Source organism: Felis catus, chromosome B3, assembly GCF_018350175.1.
Source record: "Felis catus isolate Fca126 chromosome B3, F.catus_Fca126_mat1.0, whole genome shotgun sequence".
NCBI classification, from domain to species: Eukaryota; Metazoa; Chordata; class Mammalia; order Carnivora; family Felidae; genus Felis; species Felis catus.
This window is the reverse complement of record NC_058373.1, coordinates 137,761,685-137,786,340: the sequence shown is the minus strand read 5'-3', so window position 1 is coordinate 137,786,340 and position 24,656 is coordinate 137,761,685. Positions and strand designations below refer to the sequence as shown.

General features: G+C 52.0%; 1 protein-coding gene across 1 annotated transcript in view; it reads left to right on the top strand.

The window, feature by feature from the left end:
* CLMN (calmin) overlaps nt 1-24,656 on the top strand; it is a 113,230-nt gene that overhangs the window by 62,852 nt on the left and 25,722 nt on the right. Inside the window, 3 exon segments of the mRNA XM_023256004.2 lie at nt 11,830-11,891; nt 17,388-17,483; nt 20,470-20,553. Of these exon segments, the coding sequence (XP_023111772.2) occupies nt 11,830-11,891; nt 17,388-17,483; nt 20,470-20,553 (242 nt within the window).

The window sequence follows — 24,656 nt, the reverse complement described above, 5'->3', positions numbered from 1 at the left end:
GAAATCCTCCCTGTCTGGATGGAGGAATCGTAATCGTTTCAGAAGCAGCAAAACCTTGTCAACCTCGTCGCCCGCTAGGTGTTTCAGCAGCCTGAAAACCATCTACCAGGCTTTCTATCCAATCAGCTGCTATAGAGTATCTGTGTGCTTTTAGTTTCTTTCTAAAATGCTAAGATTTGAAAGACTGGAGGGGCACCTGGGTGGCTCGGTAGGTTGGGCATCTGACTTCAGCTCAGCTGGGAGCCCTTGGAGTTTGTGAGTTCGTGAGTTCGTGAGTTCGAGCCCCACAACAGGCTCACCGCTGTCAGCCTGTCACCACAGAGCCCACTTCGGATGCTCTGCCCCTCTCCCCCCTCTCCATCCCTCCCCGGCTTGTGCCCTCCCCAAAATAAATAAATAATAGTAATAAAAGAAAGCCTGGAAACGTTTGGCCTCTGCTGGTGGCCCTTGCACTGTTGGTCACCTCCGATGGCCTGCCTTCCTGATGTCAGACTGAAGGCCGTCTATTTTGTTCTCTGTTTCCTCACTGTTGTACCTGCTGGACTTGCCCCTTTTCCAAAAGATAGCTTTGAGCTCGTGGAAGCCTGCTTTTGGAGAGGTGCTGAGCACCTCGTCCTGAGAGGCATTCCAGTACACTCTGGATGACAGCCTTAACGACAGGGTTGGATGAGAGGCAACCTTCAGTAAGCTTATTTAAGGACCTCTCCAACCGGAACACTAGACTGCCCTGAGGAACGGAGTAACCCTAGATTCCTCGTGGTGCTCAGAACATGGGAGAGAAGATTACGGTCCTTGAACAAAGCTTCATCTACTGAGAAACTTTACCTACAAGGTGGAGGTAGCCCATTTGATTAACTTTTTTTTGTTTGTTTTTACCTGTTTCCATTTAAACTTTACAGAAGAGGAGGGAAAAAAAATCAGCGATGATTTTGGGGGGCCATTTTTCTTCTTGCTTCCTTGGGTTCCTCAGACAAAGGAGGCCTTCAGTAGGGGTGAGGGAAGGGAGGAGCAGGCGCTATGAGTCTTGGAGGAGGCTGGTTGCTGAAGAAAGAAACAAAAGCAAGAGGCACGTCCACGTCTGGTTGCCCAAATGTTCTTTTTCTTTTTTCTTTTCTTTTTTTTTTTTTTTAACTTTTTAACGTTTCTTTATTTTTGAGAGACAGAGCGTGAGCAGGGGAGGGGCAGAGAGAGAGGGAGACACGGAATCCGAAGCAGGATCCAGGCTCTGAGCTGTCAGCGCAGAGCCCGACACGGGGCTCGAACTCACGAACCATGAGAACATGACCTGAGCCAAAGTTGATGCTTAACACACTCAACTTGTCTGCTTCTTCCATTTCCCACATGCCTGCCACCCCCCACCCCCACCCCACCACGGCTCTTGAAGCCCCAAAGTGAATTTTAAAAGTTGGGCTGTGAGGTCCGGCCACCAGGAAGTCGTAGGACGGCCGCTTAAATCGGGCGGTGGAGCCTGTGCAGTCTAGAGCAGGGCTTGGCCGACCGCAGCCCACTGCCTGTTCATATAAATAAAGTTTTATTGGAACACAGCCATGCCCATTTACGTATTGTCTTGGCTGCTTTCCCACCAGGAGCGCAGAGTTGACAAGTCGCTGGAGACCATGTGGGCCTGCGAAGTCTAAAACGTTTACCGTCTGGCCCTTGACGGGAAAAATTGCCAACTCCTGGTCAAGAGCGGTGACTCTCGGCCCTGGCTCAGTGTCAGCATCACCTGGGGAGCTTTAAAAAATGCAGATGCCTGGGCCCCGCCCCCAGGGGTTTGGATTCAATTAGTCTGGAGTGGAGCCCAGGCATCCGTACATTTTAGTTTCCCCAGGTGACTGTCCTTTGCAGCCAAAGTTGAGAATCACATGTTTAGTCTCAGTGGGTTTTTGTTTTTTGTTGTTTTTTTTTTTTTTTTTTTTTTTTTAAGATTATAGAACTGGGATTTGCCATTCTCCAGGATTTCTACCCAAGGACAATGATCCAACCTTGACCTCGATGTCAGAGTGCAGCCCTTAGGTCTAAGCCACCTGTCTATTGCCTGAGGGAGACCTCTGATGATAAAATCCCTACAGTGACCCTGGGGACTAAATGTGCTTGAAGAGGGTTGGAGGTGAGCCGCGTTACGGTGAGGGGCCATGTCTGCCCACATGCACGCCTGCACACACACGGGGACACGCAGCAGGGTGGCTCGTGTAGGTAGGTAACTGTTGTCCGTTTTCGAACGAACGCGTCTCGAGAAGGAACCCGTGTTGGGGCGCCTGGGTGGCTCGGTACGCTAAGCGTTTGACTCCTGGTTTCGGCTCAGGTCACGATCTCATGGTTGGTAGGTTCAAGCCCTGCGTCGGGCAGTACGCTGACAGTGCGGAGCCTGCTTGGGATTCTCTCTCTCTCCCTCTCTCTTCTACCCCTTCCTCGCTCTCTCTCTCTCTCTTTCCAAAATAAATAAGTAAACTTTAAAAAAACAAAAGGAACCAGCGTTTCGTGACAGCGTTCATAATTGTCACCTCGGCACAGCTCGGTCCCAGGGCCCCAGCCCAGGCAGCTGGTCCTCTCCTGCTAATTAACGTGAAATGTTGGTGACACTTCCAGCTGGAGGAGAGCCTGACACCTCTTGCCTTCCCCCATCGCAGGTTTCCAGCCCTACGTCTCTTGCTCAGGGTAGGAATTTAAAGTCGCACTGGTGTCACTTTTTGTTGGCAGGCGAGAGTTGTAAACGGGAATTTCACAGTTTGCTTTATCCCTCGCATTTAAAGCAAATATTAACCACCTTGCCTTCCGCGGTCTGTGTCTCCCATGTGGAGCCCAGTGCCTTCTGCCCTCCCGGCCGCTGTCCCCTTGGGGCCTGCTCTTTCTGGAGGCAGAACCGTGTCCACCAGCCAGAATAACCAACTCGTCCCGGTTTGCCAGGGCCTTTCCCTAGTTTTTAGCACTGAACGCACCGCATCCCAGGACCCCCTCAGTCTCCCTCGGCAAAACGGGACAGCTGGTCACCCTGATACTTGGGATTCTCGCAATGGGTTTGCCTTTGTTCGTACTTGAAAACGTTGGTATGTCAGGTCAGGTGTGGGGTTTGTTGAAGACAGATGTGCTTAAAAATGCAAATTAAGGGACACCTGAGTGGCTCAGTCCGCTGAGGGTCCGACTTCTGCTTAGGCCGTGATCTCACGGTCTGTGGGTTCGATCCTCATGTAGGGCTCTGTGCTGACAGCTCAGAGCCGGGAGCCTGCTTCGGATTCTGTGTTTGCCCTTCCCTCACTCTCTCTCTGTCTTAAAAATATATAAACGTTAAAGAATATTTTAAAAATGCAAATTAAGGTCAAGAATAAGTAGCTGAACCCAAAGGTTGAGCTGATTCTTATGAGGCCTGTTTTGTGGATAAAACACCAGGTCAGCCTTTATCCTTCAGTTGGACAACCTGGGCATGAAACAGAGTCTTCATGAAGGTCCTTCAGTAAGATGTTAGCTCTGAAGGGGTTCGACCAGCCCGGTGCCACAGGGAGAGTTTTGGCTTGCGGTGACCGGGCTAGGGTCTTCTCCCAGCTGTACCGCCAAGGCTGGGGCAAGTCACGTGTCCTGGCTGAGGCTCGGCGCCCTCGGCCACCTCCGCAGGTGGCCGGGAGAATTCAACGGCGGACATCTGGTGATTCTCACTGTGTCAGGAAGAGGCTTAGCGTTGACTTCTTCCCTTCCTTCCTGGGGAGCCTGGTTCTCACTCAAGACAGATGTTAGGGGCACCTGGGTGACTCAGTCGGTTAAGCATCCACCTCTCGGTTTCGGCTCAGGTCATGACCTCGTGGTGGGTGAGTTCGAGCCCCACATCGGGCTCTGCACTGACAGTGGGGAGGCTGCTTGGGTTTCTCTCTCTCCCTGTCTCTCTGCCTCTCCCCCACTCACACCGTCTCCGTCTCTCTCAAAATAAATAGAATGTAAAAAAATGTCAAAAAGGCAAGCGTCCACTAGGGTAGGCAGCTGCCCCAGCAACAACCCCAAGATGCCTGTGTCTTCACTCAGTGACCACGTATTTCGGACTCACTGGGGTCCAACAGTGATATTCATCATCGGGCGCTGCTGCTGGGTGATCCTTGCCCAAAGGGGAGGCTCAGGAGTACAGTCTCTTTCCCTCTTGTGACTCCGTCATCCTCTGTGTCCTTGGAACTGTCCCCGTGGGGGTGGGCACAAAGCACCGAGGATCGTACAGGCCTCGTCTGAAAGCGGCGTACCTCAGACCCACTTACCTTCCGTCGGCCGGGACTCCGTGGCGAGGCCCCCACCACCTGCCAGGGGGGCTGGGAAATGTAGTTTGGCTGTGTGCCCAAGAGGAGAAGGAAACCGGGTTTGGCAAGCACACGATAGCCTCTGTCACAGGACGTGTAGCCGCCTAATTCATTGGCCGCCAGGACCCGGTGGAGACATCCCCCGTTAACGAACATCTCTGTGTTTCCAAAGTAGGCTCCTACAGGAAGTCGTGGTGAATTTTACACAGGAAAGGGGTCTGGCTTCCAGTGATCTTCAAAATAAAGGGATCTCTTTGTTGCAGGACTTATCAGGGCTTTTAGTATACCGCTATTTCTCAGACTTTTTTGGACTCCTCTTTGGAGAGAGGCCTTTGAGAACTAGCAGTCTACAGAATGTGCTCCAGAAAACACTGCTTTAGAAGTTACTCAGAATTCAGAAGGCAGAACACTTTCACGAAAACACTGGTGTAAAAAAAAACATCCCCAGCATTTGCGGTCCGTGACGGGGAGTTCAGTCCCGCAAGGATCTCGGTGTCAAGGGTCCGTGCGGTGAGCCTCCGCGGTCGGTGAAGAGAATACTTTTCTGCCTTTCCTTCCTTCTTCTTTTCTTCCCTCCCTCCTCCTCTCCCTCTCTCCATCCTTCCTTGTGGGACCTGTCGGGACAGGGGTCCACGTCGTCTTATCTGTGGCTGAGCATCGTCATCATTATCGCCTCCCTGGATGCGCATGGGAATGATCTGTCCCGTGCCACTTAAATCCCCATCTCGATTTCAGCTGGACACGTCGGGGCAGCCGACCCGGTCTTCCCATCTGGGTGGATGTTAAAAATCCCTTTCCCTAAGCTTGGGTTTTTATGGCCGGCTGGCGTCATCCGTCATCATAAAAGTGGACTGAGATTTAGCACTGAGGTTAGACAGAATCACTCACAGAGAAAACTAGAGCGGGTTTATTATTTTTTTTTATTTCTGTTACAGGCACCAGCCTAAATATATATGTATATATAGCTTCAAACTTAATTTGCTGTGTAATTGGGACTAGTTCTTTGGAGCCCTGGGTTATGGGTTTTGGAGCAGCCGAGAAGCAAGGGCACGGCGGGGCAGGACGTGCTATGTTAATTGGTGGCCTCTGGGACCCGTGAGAGAATTGGATTTAAGTCCCCAGTTAGAATGCGCTTGGCAGCTTTCTTGGAGTCTCCCCGGGTACATACTGGGGAGACCACCAGTCCGCACCGGCGGCTCAAGCAGGTTCCCCGGGCTCCATCCCGACGCCCCCGGGCGCATCCGCGACGTGCACGGGGGACGGAGGAGAGCAGGCAGCACGGGAGTCACAGAGAGGGTGACAGAGCTCTGGCAGCTCCGGCCTGCCGCTTCTCTGTACGCTTGTCTGTAGTAAGTCTTGCGCCGCTCGGCCTCCGGTCCCGGCGAGGGTTTTGCATTTTATTACCAGGGTCTTGATAAAAGGGACGCAGGTCAGAGCAAACATGCGGGGAGGAAAAACAAAGGAAATTAAACGCAGAATCGCTGCTGGTGCAAGCCACGTGGAGGCCTTGGCTTTAATACCACGAGAGCCGGTGGGGGGAAGTGGCCCCCAGGAGTCGGAACCAAAGGGACGTTGGCCTGGTATTCCTGAAGCCTGGCCCCTCTCCTGTTTAAAAAGAAATTGCCGTTTAATTTGTTTCTGAGTTTTATGTCTCAAGTGAGCCAGCATGGGGCCACGTAATGAGGTTGTGTTTCTGGGAGGTGTTGAAAGACGGGAAAAGAGCAAACACGGCGTCCAGACGGGGTGGCCGAGGGTTCCCGGGGGGGGGGGGTCCAGCAGCCCCGGGGCCGGAGGGGCCGGTGGGGGCTTCCCCGGGCGCTGGCCTCCCTGGGTGCCGGCTTCTGTGGGGCCAGAGGTGCCCTCGCATGGTCTGGTGGCGGTCCACCTGGTGACCAGCCGGAGGGGGCGGCCTCTCCATCTCCGTTTAAAGACCCCCGGGGCCAGCCCCAGCCGACGGAGGAGGGTGGCCCGGCTGAACGGGGCCGAGGAGGACTCTTCAAATGAGAGAGGGTCTGAGCCACGGAGAAGAGGAGCGTTTGGCGAGAGTGGGAGAGTCTCTGTGAGCATCTCAGGGGGCCGCTGACGTAAGGTTGGGCAAGAGCTTGCCAGAGGAGGAACCCCTTAGAGATCGTCACAGGCGGGGGCTGTGGCTGTCCCCCGGGGCTGAGATGGCCTCCGTATAGTGCCACGCTTCACGGCAAACAGTGCCTGGGGGCTGGGAGCGGGTGCAGGCCGGGGCCTTGCCCCTGCACAAAACAGAAGCAGAGGTGGGAAGGTGTCGGGCCTCCCACCCCCCGGCCTGCCCCCACCCTCCCTCCTGGACGGAGACGGGTGGGGGAAGCCTTGGCCCTCAGCGCCCCTCCCACTGGGGACGGGCAGAACCCACCAGCCGTAGCCCCTGCCCCGGATGACCTCGCTGTCCCAGTCCTGTGTGTGTGACCCCCGCCCCCCCTTCCTTGCTGCCGCCTCCCGAGCACCGACCCGCCCGAAAGGAGCCCGGCCCCGTGAGGAGTTAAGGAAAGCCATCTGCAGGGCCATGCCTGTGCCCGTGGCGGGCCACGAACTGTGAGGACAGGTAGGTCTGGCTCCTGAGCCGTGACACACACCTGTCGCGCTGCCGGGTGACCTGCCGGATAACTTTAGCGCGTGGTGCCCTCCCCGCACTGCGGGGAGGCGCTTCCGTGGCGGGGTAAGGCCAGCTCCGGTGCATCCGACCCTCACGACCCCATGATGCGGGGACTATGACCCACTGTGTAGATGGGTAAACGGAGGCACTCGGGGACGGTACTGGCAGACCTCTCGTTTGCTGAAGCTTTTCCCCGTATTCTGCGGCAGGGAAGGCTGACACTGGAGCAGCCTGGGTGGTCCCTTAGGCCCTCCAGGGCTCCTCACCCTGGGTGCCGCTGACACCCGGGGCCGGAAAAATCTGTTTTGTGGTAGGGGGCCGTTCAACAGCATCCCTGGCCTCAACCCACCCAGATGCCGGTCCGAACCCTTCCGCTTGGTCGTGACAGTCAAAAATTCTCCAGATGCCACCAGATGTCCCCAGGGGCCGAGGCACCTCTGCTTGAGCACCGCTGGGGACGCTCCAGCCTTTCCAGGGCGCTCCCAACATGGGGAGTGGGGCGAGGGCAGCGGGAAAGCCGGAGGACTTCCTGGAGGTGGCTTTGGGGCACTGAGACCACCAGCCTGGCCGAGGAGGAGAGCGATGAGGCCACAGCCCGTCCCATCTGCCTCCCGCCTCTCGCCAGGCTGGGTGGCCGAAGTGGGAAAGAACTGCTCCCAGCTGGCCTGCCTGAATGGACGTCACAGAATGAGCGTCCCCTGCGGGAATCCTGGTCTGCAGTCCTCCTCGTCAGTTCTGGTTCATCTCGCAGGGGAGTCAGAGCCCCCCCCCCCAAACTGTATGATTTCAGTGACTAAAGGCCTTTTAGTCGGGAAGAGCCCTTTGGACGACGAAGGAGAAAGAAATGACGTTTGTCTTGCCCGTTGCCGGTAGGCAAGCCCGGGAGACATATGTGTGTCCCCCCTTTTCCGTCTGCGGTGGGGCTTGTGTACCTGGCTCCAGGCCGCCTGCTCCTTCTACGCCAGGTGGCGCACCAGTCGCGTCCTCCACCCTGCCTGAAGGTGGCCAAGAAATTGTGCCACTTGTCTCTTCCCAGTAAGACCAGGTTTTCAAAGTGTGCAGTATCTCGCCCACAAGCTGGTTGAATGTAGGTTCTCAGGCCTTGGGGCCAGAGACCGTGAGTCAGCAGGTCTTGGGTCCAGGGATTAGCATTTTAACTGTCACCCCACAACCTCTTGATGTTAGCGATCCGTGGACCAGACTTCAAAAAATGCCATGGCATTAGCTGATCACACTGAATTGTGTACGTGAATATCTTGGTGCTTTAGCTGTATGTGTGTGTGTGTGTGTGTGTGTGTGTGTGTGTGGTTCTAAAAGGAATCAGTAAAATATCAATAGTGGTGATCTGTGAGTGTAATGTGATTTCAACAGATTTTAGATACGTCTCTCTATCCCGTCTTGTTTTAATTTTTTATCATGAGCATATGTTTATAAACAGATAAGCCATCAAGCCTTTCTCGTGGGTGGGGAAAGGCAGAAATATTATAGAGGAAATATTACCTAGGAAAGAGGTTTAGCGGAAGCGTGGACACAGGGACAAAAGGGCACAGTGTCAATGAATCTGTTTTAACTCCCAAGTCAGCGTCTCCCACTCCGTGGCTCCCAAGTCCTGAGCTGGCCACCAGTGGTGGCCTGGAGAAGGGAGGAAGGTCACATTTTGAAATTATCTGTTCTTGGTAAAGCAGGGGCCCGAGTCACACGAGGGGATTTGGGAGGGTGGCCTTGAGCCAGAAGGCTGTGCCTCCCTCTCTGTCTCTGTCTCTCGGGGCCCCTGTCCAGCCAGCTCCTCCCGTTCCACGCTGCCCGGGCACTTGGACGCGCCCCGGCCAGCCAGGCAGACCCGGTGATGGCGATTTTACAACCCTGTTACTGCCCCGCTGTCGCCCAGCAAACCCGCACCGGGCCCCACAAACACTCCGTGAGAAGGCCAGACCCTTCCAGAAAAATGGTTCCCTACACCTTTACAACGTGATAGGTGCGGCGGAAAGAAAGGGGCCACTGGATTTATGGAAACGATATAAAGTTTACGGAGTCTTGGCAGGCCAGAAGTAGAAAGAGCCTGCAGGATGGGGGTGGGCATTTCGAAATGGAGAAGGTCACGATCAGACCTTTGTGGTGAGACACCGAACAAAATACTGCGATTCCAGGGCTTGCGGTGTGGCTGTGAGGTCAGCCACCGGGGCTGCCTTTTGGGGTGATGCCCTGGAATCTTCACCGCATGCCCGTGAGAAAGGCACAGCTTTCCCTCTTCTGTAGAGGGGAGACTGAGGCAAAGGGATTTTGAAAGCCAGGACCTTGCCCAAGGTCGCACAGCTGGTGGTGTGTGTGGCTCTCAGCTGGGTGTTCTGAGGCAACCCAAATTCTCACCGTCTCTCTCTCCCCTGTGTATTGAGCGATGTGTCCCAGTTTCAGGTTCAGAAATTATGGTCTCCATTCCCTATTTCAGTTTGGGACTCATCTGTTATTTGTGATTTAGTTTCACGGTCCCCTGGTATCTTCAGTCATCACGTTCCCCTCCCGTGGGTCAGCTTTGCTGTCGAAGCTAATCTGTGCTCAGATTCCCAACCCCCGCCCCCCAGGCCGTGGCTGGAATGGAAATGAGGCCTCCCACAGGTTGACTGTGGACTAGGGTGGGGCTGGGACACTGCCCTTGCCTACAGGAGCCCCTCCGTGTCCCACTTCTACTGTGAGATCCTCATAGGGCCCCCGGAGGAGTACCCCCTGGGGTCTGAAATCACCTCCCCTCCTCCCCATCAGCCCTGGAAATTTCTTATTTCTCCTTGCATATGTGCCCTGTAGCATCCATGTTTTCTCTCCTACTTGGCTATGAATTCTTGGAGTACAGATTCCAAGCATTTTTTTTTTTATTCTCTGATTTTGCCCACAGGGTCTGGTGTAGTTCCTGGCATGTAATGGTTATGGACTAAGTATCAGCTGGGAGAATGGAAGGAAGGATGGATGGATGGATGGACGGATGGGTTGAAGGAAGGAAGGAAGGAAGGAAGGAAGGAAGGATACATGGTTGGATGGATAGATGGATGGATGGATGGATGGATGGATGGATTGAAGGAAGGAAGAAAAAAAGGAAGGAAGGAAGAAATGAAGGATGGATGGATGGATGGATGGAAGGAAGGAAGAAAAGAAAGAAGGAACGTTGGATGGGTACATGGTTGGATGGATGGATGGATGGATGGGTACATGGAAGGAAGGAAGGAAGGAAGGAAGGAAGGAAGGAAGGAAGGATACATGGATGGATGGATGGATGGATGGATGGACAGACAGATGGGGTGGGTGGATGGATAGACACCCACTTCCTTCCACACAGTTAAACCAGCCGTCCAAACGAGGTTATCTCAGGCTTTCACTGAATGCACTTCTGTTTCAGGGGACGTCCTTCGCTCTCCCTGAAGCCATATGGAGAAACCAGCCTGAGCGTTTGAATGTGTGTGTAAATACTTTACAATCCCATAAACTTGTTTAAAGACAGGTGGGGGTGAAAGTATACACCGGGGCAGCCTTTGGGGAGGGCAATTTGGAAGTAGCTATTAAAATTGTAAATGTGCCCACCCCTAAGACCCTGCAGCCCCGCTTTTAGCTGTCAGGCCTGAGACATAGATTCGTCTGCTTGTGCACAAAGAACCAGGCAGCAGGGCACTCGTGCAATTGTGCTGGCTGCAACACGGCCCGTAACAGTGAGAAAGTGGAAAGAGCTAAGTGCCATCAACCGAGGGACGGCCGCTAAGCTCTGGAACACCCACGCCATAGCCAATGATACACAGGCAGAAAGGTCTCAAGTGGGGCTGGGGGCAGGGCACTCTCCAGTCTTCTGGAAAGCTCCGAGACTCTGTAGCTCATGGCCCTCAGCAAATGCTCCCCCCCCCCGCAACCCCGTTTCTACCCACCTCTTTTCCCTTCTTCCTCTTCTACCCACGGAACACAGTTTACTGGGATTAGCTCTTGAGTTCTTACACCGACTTGCTAAGTGACCTTTTCTTACAGCACAGGAGGAAAAACGAGAGAAAAGCAGTTACGCGCCTAAGTACTGTCTGCCCGATCTTCAATTAAAAAGATTGAAAGCCACAATATTAAAATTTGATTTATGGGCACCGCTATCTACCTAATAATGAGGCCGAGAGGAAAAAAGAACCATAGCCATTACAGAAAACCGTAGCCCTTTTTCTCCCCGGGAGATAAATTGCCTCCCATTTTCTTATTGCTAAAGAAACGTGAAATGGTTTTAAGCATGTGCGACGCGTTCTTCCAAAATGTTGAAATCCAGAGCTGAGTGATTCAGGAGTCATCTGGCTCAGACATTTCAAGGAAGCTTCCAGAGTGGCCTAGCAGCCTGGGCTGCAGAGGCTGCTTCTGTGTCCGGCCGAGCACCCAGACCTAGGTGCTAGCCCCCTTACCCAGGGTCCGGGTCCTGGGCAGCCAGCCGGCCAATGCCACACACAGGATCCAGGTCCGGGTCCCAACTTGGCTGTATTTAAGCTATTTAATCCTCCGTTTCTTAATCTGTAAAATGCGAGTAACCTTACTAATTGTGTGACAGTTTTGTTCCATGTGTCTGAATTCATGGCTATTTAAAAACCATTGTTTGAATGTTTGAGAGAGAGACAGACAGACAGAACAGACGGAATGTGAGCAGGGAAGGGGCAGAGAGAGAGAGAGGGAGCCACAGAATCGGAAGAAGCAGGCTCCAGGCTCTGAGCCGTCAGCACAGAGCCCAAGGCGGGGCTCGAACTCACAAACCGTGAGATCGAGACGTGAGCTGAAGTCAGAGGATTGACTGAGCCACCCAGGCGCCCCTGAATTCATGGTTATTTATTCTAGTGAAGATGCTGTGGGGTTGGGCTGGGGATGAGCAGGGTTTCAAGCGTTTTGCACACAGTTCTTTATACCCAGCTAATGGCTTTTCTTTGTTTTCAGTTGAGAGGGAAAATGTGCAGAAGAGAACCTTTACTCGATGGGTAAATCTCCATCTAGAGAAGGTAAGCGGGGCGCGTGGGTTTTTGTTAAGTGACAGATTCCTCCGCGACCGAGCGCACAGCCCCGTAGCGCGGGGAGGGGGGGAAAGGGTGGCTCTGTATGTCCGGCTGTCGTTTTCTGCGCCCGTTCGTTGAAACGTCTGCTTGAGTACCTTTAACCACCAAGTGTCAAGCTCAGTGCTGGGAACGTGGTTCTGCCATCATGGGGTTGTCAGCCCAGTTGGGGAAGGAGAGAGTCTCTCTTTAAATAGGAATCAATGAACAAATGTTAGAAGACATCTGTTACTGAACACCCCAAGGGCTTTCCTGGACACAGGGACTGGGGTGGGGACAGGGCTGGGCTTCCCGTACTGGGGGGATGGCAGGGGATTCTCAGCCAGAGCCATTTGTAGGTATCCGGATTGATGTATGCAAGGACTCGACACCTTGTAACAAAGCCAGATCCCCTGGTTAATCACATAATGTTGCTTTCGATCAACAGTGTGACCTGCCCCGTTTGGTGCATCAGGCACCCCGCTTAGTGCAGCACACATCTCCTTCTATCCCCATGACAACCCTCATCCCCCGGCTGGGGAAGGAGAGATTCTTTTTCTCTTCATAAGACAGCTGATTTTTCAGGATTCATTTCACTCCTGTCAATTCTTCTTAAATTCCACGATCTTCTTCTCCAAATAGACGCAGCCCCGTCGCCTCATCTCCTTGTAGAGCTGGTAGCGTTCTCAGTGAGGTTAGGCGTGTGGATTTTCTTCTCTCCACCCGAAAGGTACGAGAGCAAGTATTGACTGCCCGTGGAGGTAACCCCAAAGAAAAGTTCATGGAGGAAATCGCTGGAATGATTAGATCCCCGAGAAAAGAACAGTGGTTTCTCGGAAGTGCGGCGCTTGACCAAAATTCTAATTCGTGTAGTTTACCTTTAGACCCGTAATACTTCCCGAGCAGCCCTTGACCACCCACACCTCTACTCGGCACCTAGACGATGGGTTCCCCTTGACCCAGGAGGACTCCCGACCTCCTGGGGATGAAGCACCGTAAATCATTTGCCAGTTGTTTTGACTATTGGTACATTTTCGGCAGTGCTCATAAAGCTTAAGTGTTATTTTTGGAAAAAAAAGGAAAACCGTTCCCCCGATCTGAGCTCGCCGAACTCCTAAATTAATGCCTGATGTGCGTCAGGATAGCTGGAAATTCCTCCTGGCGGATGGAGTGTGGCTATGGCATATTTCTTTTTCTTTCTTTCTTTCTTTCTTTCTTTCTTTCTTTCTTTCTCTTTCTTTCTTTCTTTCTTTCTCTTTCTTTTTTCTTTCTCTCTTTCTTTCTTTCTTTCTCTTTCTTTCTCTTTTTCTTTCTTTCTTTTTTTCTTTCTCTCTTTTTTCTTTCTCTCTCTTTCTCTTTTTCTTTCTTTCTTTTTTTCTTTCTTTCTTTTTCTTTCTTCTTTCTTTCTCTCTTTCTTTCTCTTTCTTTCTTTCTTTCTTTCTTTCTTTCTTTCTTTCTTTTTTTCTTTCTCTCTTTTTCTTTCTTTCTTCCTTTCTTTCTCTCTTTCTTTTTTTCTTTCTCTCTTTCTTTCTTTCTCTTTCTTTCTTTTTCTTTCTTTTTTCTTTCTTTCTTTCTCTTTTTTTCTTTCTTTCTCTTTCTTTTTTTCTTTCTCTTTCTTTCTCTCTTTCTTTCTTTCTTTTTCTTTCTTTCTTTCTTTCTTTCTTTTTTTCTTTCTCTCTTTTTTTCTTTCTCTCTTTCTTTCTTTCTCTTTCTTTCTTTTTCTTTCTTTTTTCTTTCTTTCTTTCTTTCTCTTTTTTTCTTTCTTTCTCTTTCTTTTTTTCTTTCTCTTTCTCTCTTTCTTTCTTTCTTTTTTCTTTCTTTCTTTCTTTCTTTTTTTCTTTCTCTCTTTTTCTTTCTTTCTCTCTTTCTTTCTTTCTTTCTTATTGAAAAATAAATACAGAAAAGGACAGCGGGTAAGGCCCCAAATACCCACGCACTCACTCACCGCCCTCGGCGAGCCTCTGTGAGCATCCTCCTATCGGGGATTGCCTCCATGGCCATGCTCCTGTCCCTTTTCCGGGGCAGGTGGGTAGCCCCGCTCTGAGGATAAATCAGATAGCACCTGAAACCGATGCCTAATAAACAGGGCAAAATTAACAGCCATGTTTCCAACCTTGAGACTTTCAAGGCCAACCTTTCATGTAAAGGAAACCCGGGAACCCCTCGGGGACTTGGGTTTAACTGCAATTTGAAGGCCGTTAGAAATATTTACTGAGTCTCGGGCTTCTGGAAAAATTCCTTAATTTACCGAAGGAGTTAGATCATGAAGAAAGCCCTGGGGGTGCTGTTTACTCGGCCATACCGATCTCATGAAGCCCGTGGAACGTTTGGGGCCCGAGCAGTGTTTTCGCTGGAACAGATTCAATTTCTCCTTCTGCCATCTCGCAGGATGGACTCTGGCCAAGGCCCCATTTGCTGCCGCCGAGGCTCTTACAGACACTGTCAGTGGAAATTACCCTCCAGATTCAACTCAAAAGCAAGGCTTGGCCACGGCCGGGGCTGGTAACTGGAAATTTTGTTAGTCCATCTATCAGGGGGTGTTCTGTTCGGGCGTCACGTTTTCTGCCTCGCATTAGCAGGAATAACATTTTCGTGAGAGTCTCCGTAACCCGACGCCGTCATGTTCCGTGTGGAATGTGCCCAAGGATCTGTGGGAGTTTGCAAAGAAAATAATTTGCCTCTTGGTTCAAAGTCGCTGTTGCCCTTGAAGCAAATCCCTCTTCTGTGCACCTGTGGGAGGAATCGCCGTGTATTTGGACAAACTGGGGGTCAAGGGGCTCGTATAAGGGGTAAGGAAATGCCACCTTCCTTAATAAAAAAATTTTTTTTAATTTAAAATAAAAAAACAAAAAACAAAAACAGGAATTCTCCAAAGCTGTCACGGGAAGGAGGCCTTCCCGGAGGGAAAAGGTGCCCAGACCAAAACTCCTCCATGTTTCTGAGACTTCCCTCACCCCTGGGTCTCTGGCCGGTTACAGAGATCGTGTCTCCTGTGTGAACACCTCATTCATGTACCCAGGAGCACAGAGAGCGAGGGCCCTGCCCAGCTGTTCTAATGTTGCCAAAAACCCCACTACCAAAAGGGAAACAGAGAATCATGCTGGGGATGGGGCTTATTAAAAATACACATTTCTGGGGCGCCTGGGTGGCTCAGTCGGTTGAGCGTCCGACTTCGGCTCAGGTCATGATCTCGCGGTTCATGAGTTCGAGCCCTGTGTCAGGCTCTGTGCTGACAGCTCGGAGCCTGGAGCCGGCTTCGGATTCTGTGTCTCCCTCTCTCTCTTCCCCTCCCCTGCTCTCTGTCTCTCTCTCTCTCTCAAAAATTAAATAAACATTAAAAAAATACACATTTCTGGAACCCCCGTTCCCTGAGATTCTGTACAGTAAGTTCTAATCATACTGCATTAAAGGAAGTATTATCAAGCTGGTTCAGTCAACAGAAACCTTTCTTCAAGCAAAGTGTTACTCGGAACCCTAAAGAAAGGCCAGTAAGAACGGAGCCTCTCTGATCGAAGGGGGTGCAGCGGGTCAGACTCTTTCCGGCACCCCTCGGTCCCCACAGGGGACCCTGAAGCTGCTCCAGTAAAGTCTAGGGTTCCGGGAAACACATTTGCAAATCCCGGTGCTGGAGCGTCTGACCAGCAAGTTCCAGACAGCCCCGGGAGCTCCAGGCCACACGTCCAGCCAGACTCTTGGTGGACACAGCATGGTGCCAGTTCCCCTAGACAGTGGACCTCTCCGGCTTTTCCCACCCAGGCCCCCTTCACGCTCCAGTTCATGTGAGCACAGTTGCCTCTGCCCCCAGCGAGAGGCCGGAACTTGGGCGAACCCGGTAAACCCAAAAAGAGAAGCCAGTGGGGCGGAGAGAGGGAGATTCAGGGCCGTTCCCTGTGGAGGGGTTCCAGCCAAGGATCATCTCCTTTTTCCCACTTATAGCCATGAGACATGCACCCCCTGGATGAAATGCCTCATTGCAGAGAACACCCCGAGACTCTGCGGGAAAGAAGCCACTTAACAAGCTGGTTTTCCTGACTCATTCATCTGGGAAGGCAGGGGCTGTGCCAGGCACTGTCCCTACAGGATCTCGTTTCGTTTTAGCCCCTGTGCTCTGAGATCTTGCAGAACAGGCCTCTAAGGCCCAGGGAGGGTCAGGAAGATGCCCGAGTCCCTGTTGAGGGTAGATCCTGGACTTGAACTCAGGTATGTCTGACTCCCTTGCTTCTCAGTGGAGCAGGTAAGAAGTTCGTCCTGAGATAACATTGGTTTACTTAAGAAGCCAGTTTTGTGGAGGAACAGAGACAGTGGCATTCAGAATGCTGATGAACTTTTTAAGGGGCTCCTGGGTGGCTCAGTCGATTGAGCGTCCCACTCTTGATTTCAGCTCAGGTCATGATCCCAGGGTCATGGGATCCAGCCACGTGTTGGGCTCTGTGCTGAACGTGGAGCCTGCTTAAGATTCTCTCTCTCTCTCTCTCTCTCTCTCTCCTCTGACCCTCTCCCCCCACCTGTATCTCTAAAATTAAAATAAAAATGCTGATTAACTTTTTAGTATGATTTTAATTAGTTTGATCCGTAAGAATGTATTATTTTTGTATCTAAACATATAAATAGACAAGAACATCTACAGATAAATCAGCCTCCCAACCTTTGACTTCTGAACAGGCCTACACATTTGGTGGGGATGAAGGGTTCCCCCCAACCGTCCAGCCACTCGGGAGGCCAGCAGTCTGTCAACCCAGCCCCCACTGCCCCCAACTGAGTCACACACACTAGCGACCTTCCTGGCTTCCTCTGCCGAGGGTCCCACCACCTCTGGAGTTAGATTGAATTTTGACGTGTCAGCTGGCGCCTCAGGAAGATGCACATACAGAGACGAAGCAGTATCGGAGATGGGGGGGCGTGGGAGGGGGAGCCCTGCTGACGTCTGTATCGAGGCCCAGAGGGTCACTGACCCAGGGTCATGCCATCGTGGTGGGGATCTGGGCACCGCCTGTCTGCAGCCAGTGAGTCCCGATGAAGAAACAGGACTGACTGTACAAAGAGTCGATTTGACCAAACACTGGGCATGTCACCTAGCCTCTTTGAGCCTCAGTGTCCCCAAATCTAAAGCGAAGGGCTTACACCAGGTAATTTCACGTGAGTCTTACTGGCATTATTTTATTCTTTGGAGGTCTGTCATCAAGACATGCCATTTCCTTCTCCCCTTAAAGAGAAGCGTGGATACAATGGCCCTTGGGGGGGGCATCTCAGATCTCAGGGTCCCAACGCCCTCCAGGTCACTTGTTTGAGCTGCGCTCTGGTGCTGAGTCTCCTCCTTGATTTGCCGGCACCCTCTCGCCCCCAGGGGCTGCCCGCAGACAGATCTGGAGGTCCGGACGTCTTTCCTTGGGGGAGAATTGAAGCTTGGGAACAGTTTTGGGGATTATACGGGTCACTAATCAGCTTCCTCCCCCCCTTCTTCCACAGTGCGACCCACCCCTAGAAGTTAAAGATTTATTCATTGATATCCAAGATGGCAAAATCCTAATGGCTTTGTTAGAAGTCCTGTCTGGGCGGAATCTGGTACGTATGTCACGAAAGGGTCAGGGAGAAATAAAAGGCGAAGGCAAACACTGATCAAGGTTTCTTTGCAGCACAGAACTGTACGTAGGTGCACCCACCTGGCCATGCGTGGTCCTGTGACAAGAAACTTAGGAAGGGTGACATTCCTTTCCCAGTGACCAAGAGTGATACAATCATGTGTAACGAAGCAGTGTCCTCCTTTTTTTTTTTTTAAAGTAAATATACTTTAGTAAGTAAATAAATAAATGCCCAGTGTTTTCTGTAAGTCTTTGAAGGGTAAAGATTGGAACTAGATTGTTAAACTTTAGCTCTTCAGCCATTGTATTAACATAAAGGATAGGAAGGATCCGGAAGATTGAGGAGAAAGTCGTTTTACCAACTGAATTCCATTACAACTGCTGGCTTCTAGAACCTTCTCAGTAGTATAATCATTCCCCTTATCTGCGGAGGATACATTCCACGACCCCCAGTGGATGCCTGAAACTGTGGATAGTACTAAGCCCCATATACACTGTTTTTTCCTATACATACATCCCTATGATTAAGTTCAATTTATAAATTAGGCACATTAAGAAGCACCTGGGGGCTCAGTTGGTTAAGTGGCAGACTTCAGCTCAGGTCATGATCTCATGGTTGGTGGGTTCGAGCCCCGCGTCAGGCTCTGTGCTGACAGCTCGGAGCCTGGAGCCTGCTTCGGATTCTGTGTCTCCCTCTCTCTCTCTGCCCCTCCCCTGCTTACACTGTCTCTCTCTCTCTCTCTCTCAAAAATAAATAAACATTGAAAAAATTAAATTAGGCACATGAAGAGATTAACAATAATAAATTAGAAGAATTACACCAATTCACTGTAATAAAAGCTATTTGAATATGGTCTCTCTCAACGTACTGTGCTCGCCCTTCTTGTGACAATGGGAGGTGATAAAAGGCCCATGTGATGAGGTAAAGTGAGGTGAGTGACGTGGGCTCTGTGACATAGCATGAGGCCACTGTTGACCCTCTGACCACTCGTCGGAAGGAGGATCATCTGCTTCCGGGCCGCGGTTGACCGCGGGTGACAGACTGGTGAAAGTGAAAACACGAGTAAGGAGGGGCCGCTGTATAAGCCACATCGAATTGAACCAGCCCGTCTTGAGGTTCATTGCACTTGGGACCCTCACCATACATGTCCATGTCGCTTATGTCTGCTGTGTGTGGGTTGGTTATCTCTCTCCCATTCCCCGAGCGGGGGTGCTCAGCCTCAATGCTGACCTTTTGGGTCCGACATTTGCAGTCCTGGGCCCTGCATTCATGGTCTGTACCCCCTGGGTGCCAGGAGCACCCCCAGGTGTGACAGCCAAAAATGTCACTAGATACTACTGCCAGATGTCCACGGAGAGGGCACGATGACCCGGCCCAAATGCCAGTGGTGGTGATGTCGAGAAACCCTTCTGTAGAGTCTAGCGTTTGACGTGGCATCTGTGAGCCGTTGTGGCTAATGCGGGTCCCAACTCTACCAGCCCGCTGCCCAGATCCAGTTCTAGCTATAGGCTTGAAGTCAAGAGCCCCTCCTGTTTTCAGATCTAATGTAGCTAGACTCTCATCACACCCCTTAGCTCTTCCTGTCTTCACCCTCCCAAAAGCAAAACGGGAGACACCTGTTAGCACCTCCGGGGGCCGTGCAGAGTCACGTCGTGAACTCTCACGAAGGGTGGACTCATGGAGGTAAAAACCGTGTTGGTGTCTCAGCAGGTTCCCGCAATGAGCCAACAGCACAGTCCCCACAGAGCTCCCTGAGAAAGCGTATCCAGTTCCTTGCTCTGTGTTCCCAGCAACACAAGCTCCCACTTTGCTGCTGGGCCACTGGCTGATAGATGCCATGTCCTTGCTGGGCCTGTGTTGGGGGCCTTCGGTTCTGGAGCCCGGCTGAGAATAGGCCTCTGCTTACCCATGAGCTTGGCTGGCAGCTCACAGCTGGTGCAGCTGGTCCCCACTGGTTTGCCTTGTAATGTCGGCCAGCCGTCTGGAGGTGCTTCGGTGAGCTTCAGGGTGGGAGAGTTTCCTTGGGATATTCAGCTGCTGTTGTTAAAATTTTAGCTTCTGCAAGCACCTCTCTTCCTCTCTGTATTTGCCTCCTAGCTCTCTGTCTCTTTCTATCTCTCTGTTTCTGTCTATAGTTCTCTCTCCTCTATCTCTCTCTGCCTGCCTGTCTCTCTCTCTCTGTCTCTCTTGTCTGTCTCTCTCTCTCTCCACCCCTCTGTTTCTGTCTGTATTTCTCTCTCCTCTCTCTCTGCCTGTCTGTCTCTCTCTGTCTCATCTGTCTCTCTCTCCACCTGTTTCTGTATTTGTCTCTCTTCTCTCTGTCTCTGCCTGCCTGGCTTTCTGTCTCTGTGTGTGTCTGTCTCTTGTCTCTCTCCATCTCTCTGTTTCTGTCTGCATTTCTCCCCTCTCTCTGTCTCTGTGTCTGTCTCTCTCTCTCTGTCTCCATCTCTGTTTCTCTGTCTCAGTATCTCTGCCTGTCTGTCTGTCTCTGCCTGGCTGTCTCTGTCTGTTTCTCTCTCTGACCTGGGATAAGTGTCCACAAAGCTCTCGGCTGGAAAACTGAAACATCTGCCGCCTCTAGGAGGGACCTGCCAGGTGATTTAGCAGCTGCGGGGACACCCCGGCCGATGCTCCCTGCCTGACAAAACCGTCAGAGCAGTGAGGAGAACACATCCCTGGAGGTCTCCGGAGAAGGAGGAATGTCAAAGCCAGGAGCCGGGTCAGAGAGAAAAATTTGACAAATCTGTCCCCTGTTTAACCTGCCTGGGCACCCCCTTCCCGCACAGACTCAAGTGAGTTAAGTCCCCAGAACCATAAATAAGCTGGATTTCAGCTGCAAGCCCCTGTATCTTGAGATTAATGCGAACACGGTAAAGACAAAGAAAGGCACACCGCCACCCCCCCAGCACCACCGGGCATTGAGAGTCTCGTTGGGCTCACTTCTCCTTTGCTCTGTTCTGTGTTGCAGCTGCATGAGTACAAGTCCTCATCCCATCGTATTTTCCGGTTGAACAACATAGCGAAAGCACTTAAGTTTTTGGAAGATAGCAATGTAAGTATTTGAAACACACATGCTTTTCTTGGGACGAAAGGGACATAATTTGAAGTTCAGTGCCGGTCGCGGGAGAAAGCGTGAAAGGGGCATTCTGCGAAAATGGCAGAATGAAACTAAGTTTCAACCTGATGGGACTCACTCAGGTAATCCTTCAGCTGGAGAGATGGTCCTGGGCTCCCTGCCCGCCCCTCTCTGATCACCTAGATGCCGACTCGGACGGACACCCAGCCTGGAAAGGGCGGCCCAGGTCACTGACTGGCTCACTGGCCCTTAGCAGCTGACGTTTGCTTCTTTATCCCTTTGAATAGTAGGACCATGGGCACGCCACCTTGGGCAACTCTCTCTTAGAACACAGACTATCTGAGAAGCAGGAGCAAAGCGGGGCTAAAGGAGACGGGGGGAGAATCCCAACGTGTCTTCTTTCTTGGATAGAACTCTCTAGATTTAAATTGGTTCTCTCTGTGCTTTCGGCTCTGTTTCGTGTCCTTCACAAACGAGCAGGGATGGGCTAGAGGGGAGAAATTTCCAGAACTCCTCTTTCGTTAAGTTTCACCTGTTAACCCGGGTAAAAGGCCCTCTCGGCTTGCCCGATGCATCGGCACGTGCAGTAAGACTTCAGCAGGCGTGATCCGCTTGGGGTTCCTGATGGTGAGCAACAGCAGCTGACCTTGGCTGACGTCAGCAGAAAAGGAATTTGTTAAAAGGCTGCCTAGTAGTGCACAGAATGCCCTAATAGACTGTGGAGTCGGGGACGGGGCCCAGGAATTCACGGTGCCAAGTCCGCTGCAGACCCGCCTCCCCCCAGGGCACAGCCACTGCCGTTGTCCCCGCTGCCTCTGGGAGAAGAACGTCACTGCCCCCGCCCGGGAAGGAGCTCTCAGCGTCACACATTCAGATTCGAAGGCCTGGGCTGCCGTGCCTGGATCCCACGCACGCCCCCGCTGCTGCCATGGGGGAGAGGAAGCACTTCCGGCTTTTGAAGAAGGAGGTGGGCACCGTCTCCCGTACTGTGGGGAAAGCCCCAGACACAGGAGGGCGTTCCGATGGTGGCAGCCAAAGAGCGTAGTGCAGTTCGTAGCAGCGTCATTCACGGTAGCCAAAAGGTGGAGGCAACCCAGGGGTCCATCGGTGGATGAGTGGGTGAACGATATGGTGTCTGTCCACGCCGTGGAATATTACTCAGCCGTGAAAAAGGATGGGGTACTGACACGGGCTCCTGCATGGCTGAATCTTGAAAATGTTACGTCGAGTGAAGGAAGCCAGACACAAAAGACCGCTTATTCTTTGATTCCATTCCTGTGAAGAGTCCGGCACTGGGAAATCTGGACTCAGAAAATAGAGTCGTGCCTGCTTAGGGACTGGAGGGGGTGATAGATAAAGGGTAGGGGGTCTCTTATGGAGGTGATGAAGATGTTCTGAAATTGTGGCGGTGGACGCATACCTCTGTGAATATGCTGAAAACTTGATTGCTGTATCTTAAATGGGTGAAGGGAACGTGAGTTACAGCTCAATAAAGCTGTTGCAAAAAAAAAAAAAAAAAGCACGTCACATATTTGTGAAAACGGCTGGCCTGTCTGTGGAGTTGGCCTCACCTTGGCCTCCTCCGAGCTCATGGGGCTGCTACTTCCATCCTGGGAGAAATGGAAGTGAGAAACCACAGCGCGTCTCCGAGCGTCGTTGAGGGTTGAGGGTGTCCGGCCGGATCGCCTTCAGCCAAGCGCCTCGGCCCGGGACGAGGGCTCTGTTAGCACCTGCTCTGACCGCCTCCCTGCACCTCTGCTGTGGGGAGGGGGCTCTGGGCATGGCTCTTCTAAGTGGCGCCTCCCCTCCATCCCAAGGAGCTTTGTTTCTGTGACAACGTGGGGCCTTGGAACAGCTGCCGGGGGTGGTCCTCGCTCTTCCGGCTGGTCAACCCCTAAGGGCTTCCCTGCCCTATCAGCCGCCTCGTCTTGATGGGCCTAGAATGTGGGCAGCACTCTCCCACTGCGTCTGTCAGAACCACCTGTGTAGATGGTGGGCTTGCTTCCAACAGCCCTTCAGGACACATTGAGCAAGTGTCTTCTGCGGGGCCGGGGGTGTGCTCCGTGTTGGGGACACATAACTGCGTTAGAAGCACATCTGCACATTTAAGGAGCTTTGAGCACGGTGGAAGAGGCCTCCCGTCGACAGGATGCTGCGTGTGCTGTCACACCAGGGGCACACAGGGCAGCAGTGAGCCCTTAGGGGCGGAAACCGGTGGCCGGCAGGTGAGGACGGCGGGCAGTGCGGGCAGGACTCGCCCCCGCCCGGGTGTGGCCTTGGGGAAGCCCACAGCTAGCTCAGGAAAGCCTGGCCTCTGTCACCCGCCGGGGGCTGGCCCACCGTCCTACTCAGTGTCTGCCTACACGGCAGCTCTGTCATTTCCTCACTTTGGAACGTTTCCCCCGAAGCTCAGCTCCGAGGGCCACGCGTGGCTTCCTCCCGGTAGGAGCGACGTCCGGGATGATCACGTTGAGCGCTTTGATCGCCCCGCATTGGAAGAGTGCAGTGAGCCACCGAATGGAGGGGGCTGTCAGAGCCTGGGGGTCAGGAGACAGCAGGCCGCATATGAGTCATCACATGGGACAGTGACGTTCACGTGGGACACCCCTGACGTATGCGGAGGAAACGCTGGACCTGAATTTGATCAGCCGTGTTATTCGCGATATTGACAACTCGCCCTGGCCTGCCGGTGATGAATTCCTGCTGCCCGAGTTATAAACTCTCTGCGAGACAGACCTCAGCCAGGGAGCTCGGGAGTCTCTCCCCCGTGCCTAGGAAAGCCCAGCCCTGCTGATCGGGGTTGTCAGAAGTCCCTGGCGAGCTGATAGGATCGGAGAGCGGTGTGGAACGTTTGGAAAAGGCCCGAGGGAAAGGGAGAAAGGAGTATTTGTGCGAGACGCTGTCCCCGTGCTTGCTTCCCGGAGTCTGCTGGCAGAATTTCGCAGGGTGGGTTTGAGAGCATACCCTGACTCACCCTGAATTCTCCTCTCTCCCCACCAAAGAATGGTTTCTCGCTTTTGTGAAGGACTTGGGAAGGGAGAAGCAGCGAGCGTGATAAAGGCTGCGGTGGCCCGCGAGCTCTTAAGTGTGTGTTCCCCAGCCCTTTACAGAAGAAGTGTGCACACGCCTGATCTGTGTACTCAGATTCTGTTTGCAGGAGAAAATGATGACGTGGCCAGAGGCCCTTGAACCTGAGCGTGTATATCAGAATCAGGGTCTTTTTTTTTTCTTTTTTCTTTTTTTTTTTTTCAACGTTTATTTATTTTTGGAACAGAGAGAGACAGAGCATGAACGGGGGAGGGGCAGAGAGAGAGGGAGACACAGAATCGGAAACAGGCTCCAGGCTCTGAGCCATCAGCCCAGAGCCCGACGCGGGGCTCGAACTCACGGACCGCAAGATCGTGACCTGGCTGAAGTCGGACGCTTAACCGACTGCGCCACCCAGGCGCCCCAGAATCAGGGTCTTTTGTGGTTCCATACAAACTTTAGGATTGCTTGTTCTAGCTTCAAGAAGAATGCTGGTGCAATTTTGATTGGGATTGCATTGAATGTGTAGGTAGCTTTGGGTAGTATTGCCATTTTAACGATATTTATTCTTCCGATCCATGAGCACGGCATGTTTTTCCATTTCTTTGTGCCTTCTTCAATTTCCTTCATAAGCTTTCTATTGTTTTCAGCATACAGATCTTTTACATCTTTGGTTAGGTTTATTCCTAGGTATTTTATGATTCTTGGTGCAATGATGAATGCGATAAATTATGGGAAGGGCCTAAATGTCCATCCACGGATGAATGGATAAGGAAGCTGTGGTTTATATATACAATGGAATACTACTTGGCAATGAGAAAGACTGAAATATGGCCTCTTGTCGCAACGTGGATGGAACTGGAGAGGGTGATGCTAAGTGAAATAAGCCATACAGAGAAAGACAGACACCATATGGTTTCACTCATGTGGATCCTGAGAAACTTAACAGAAGATCATGGGGGAGGGGAAGGAAAAAAAGTTAGGGAGGGAGGGAGCCAGACCATAAGAGACTCTTAAAAACTGAGAATAGGGGTGCCTGGGTGGTTTGGTCA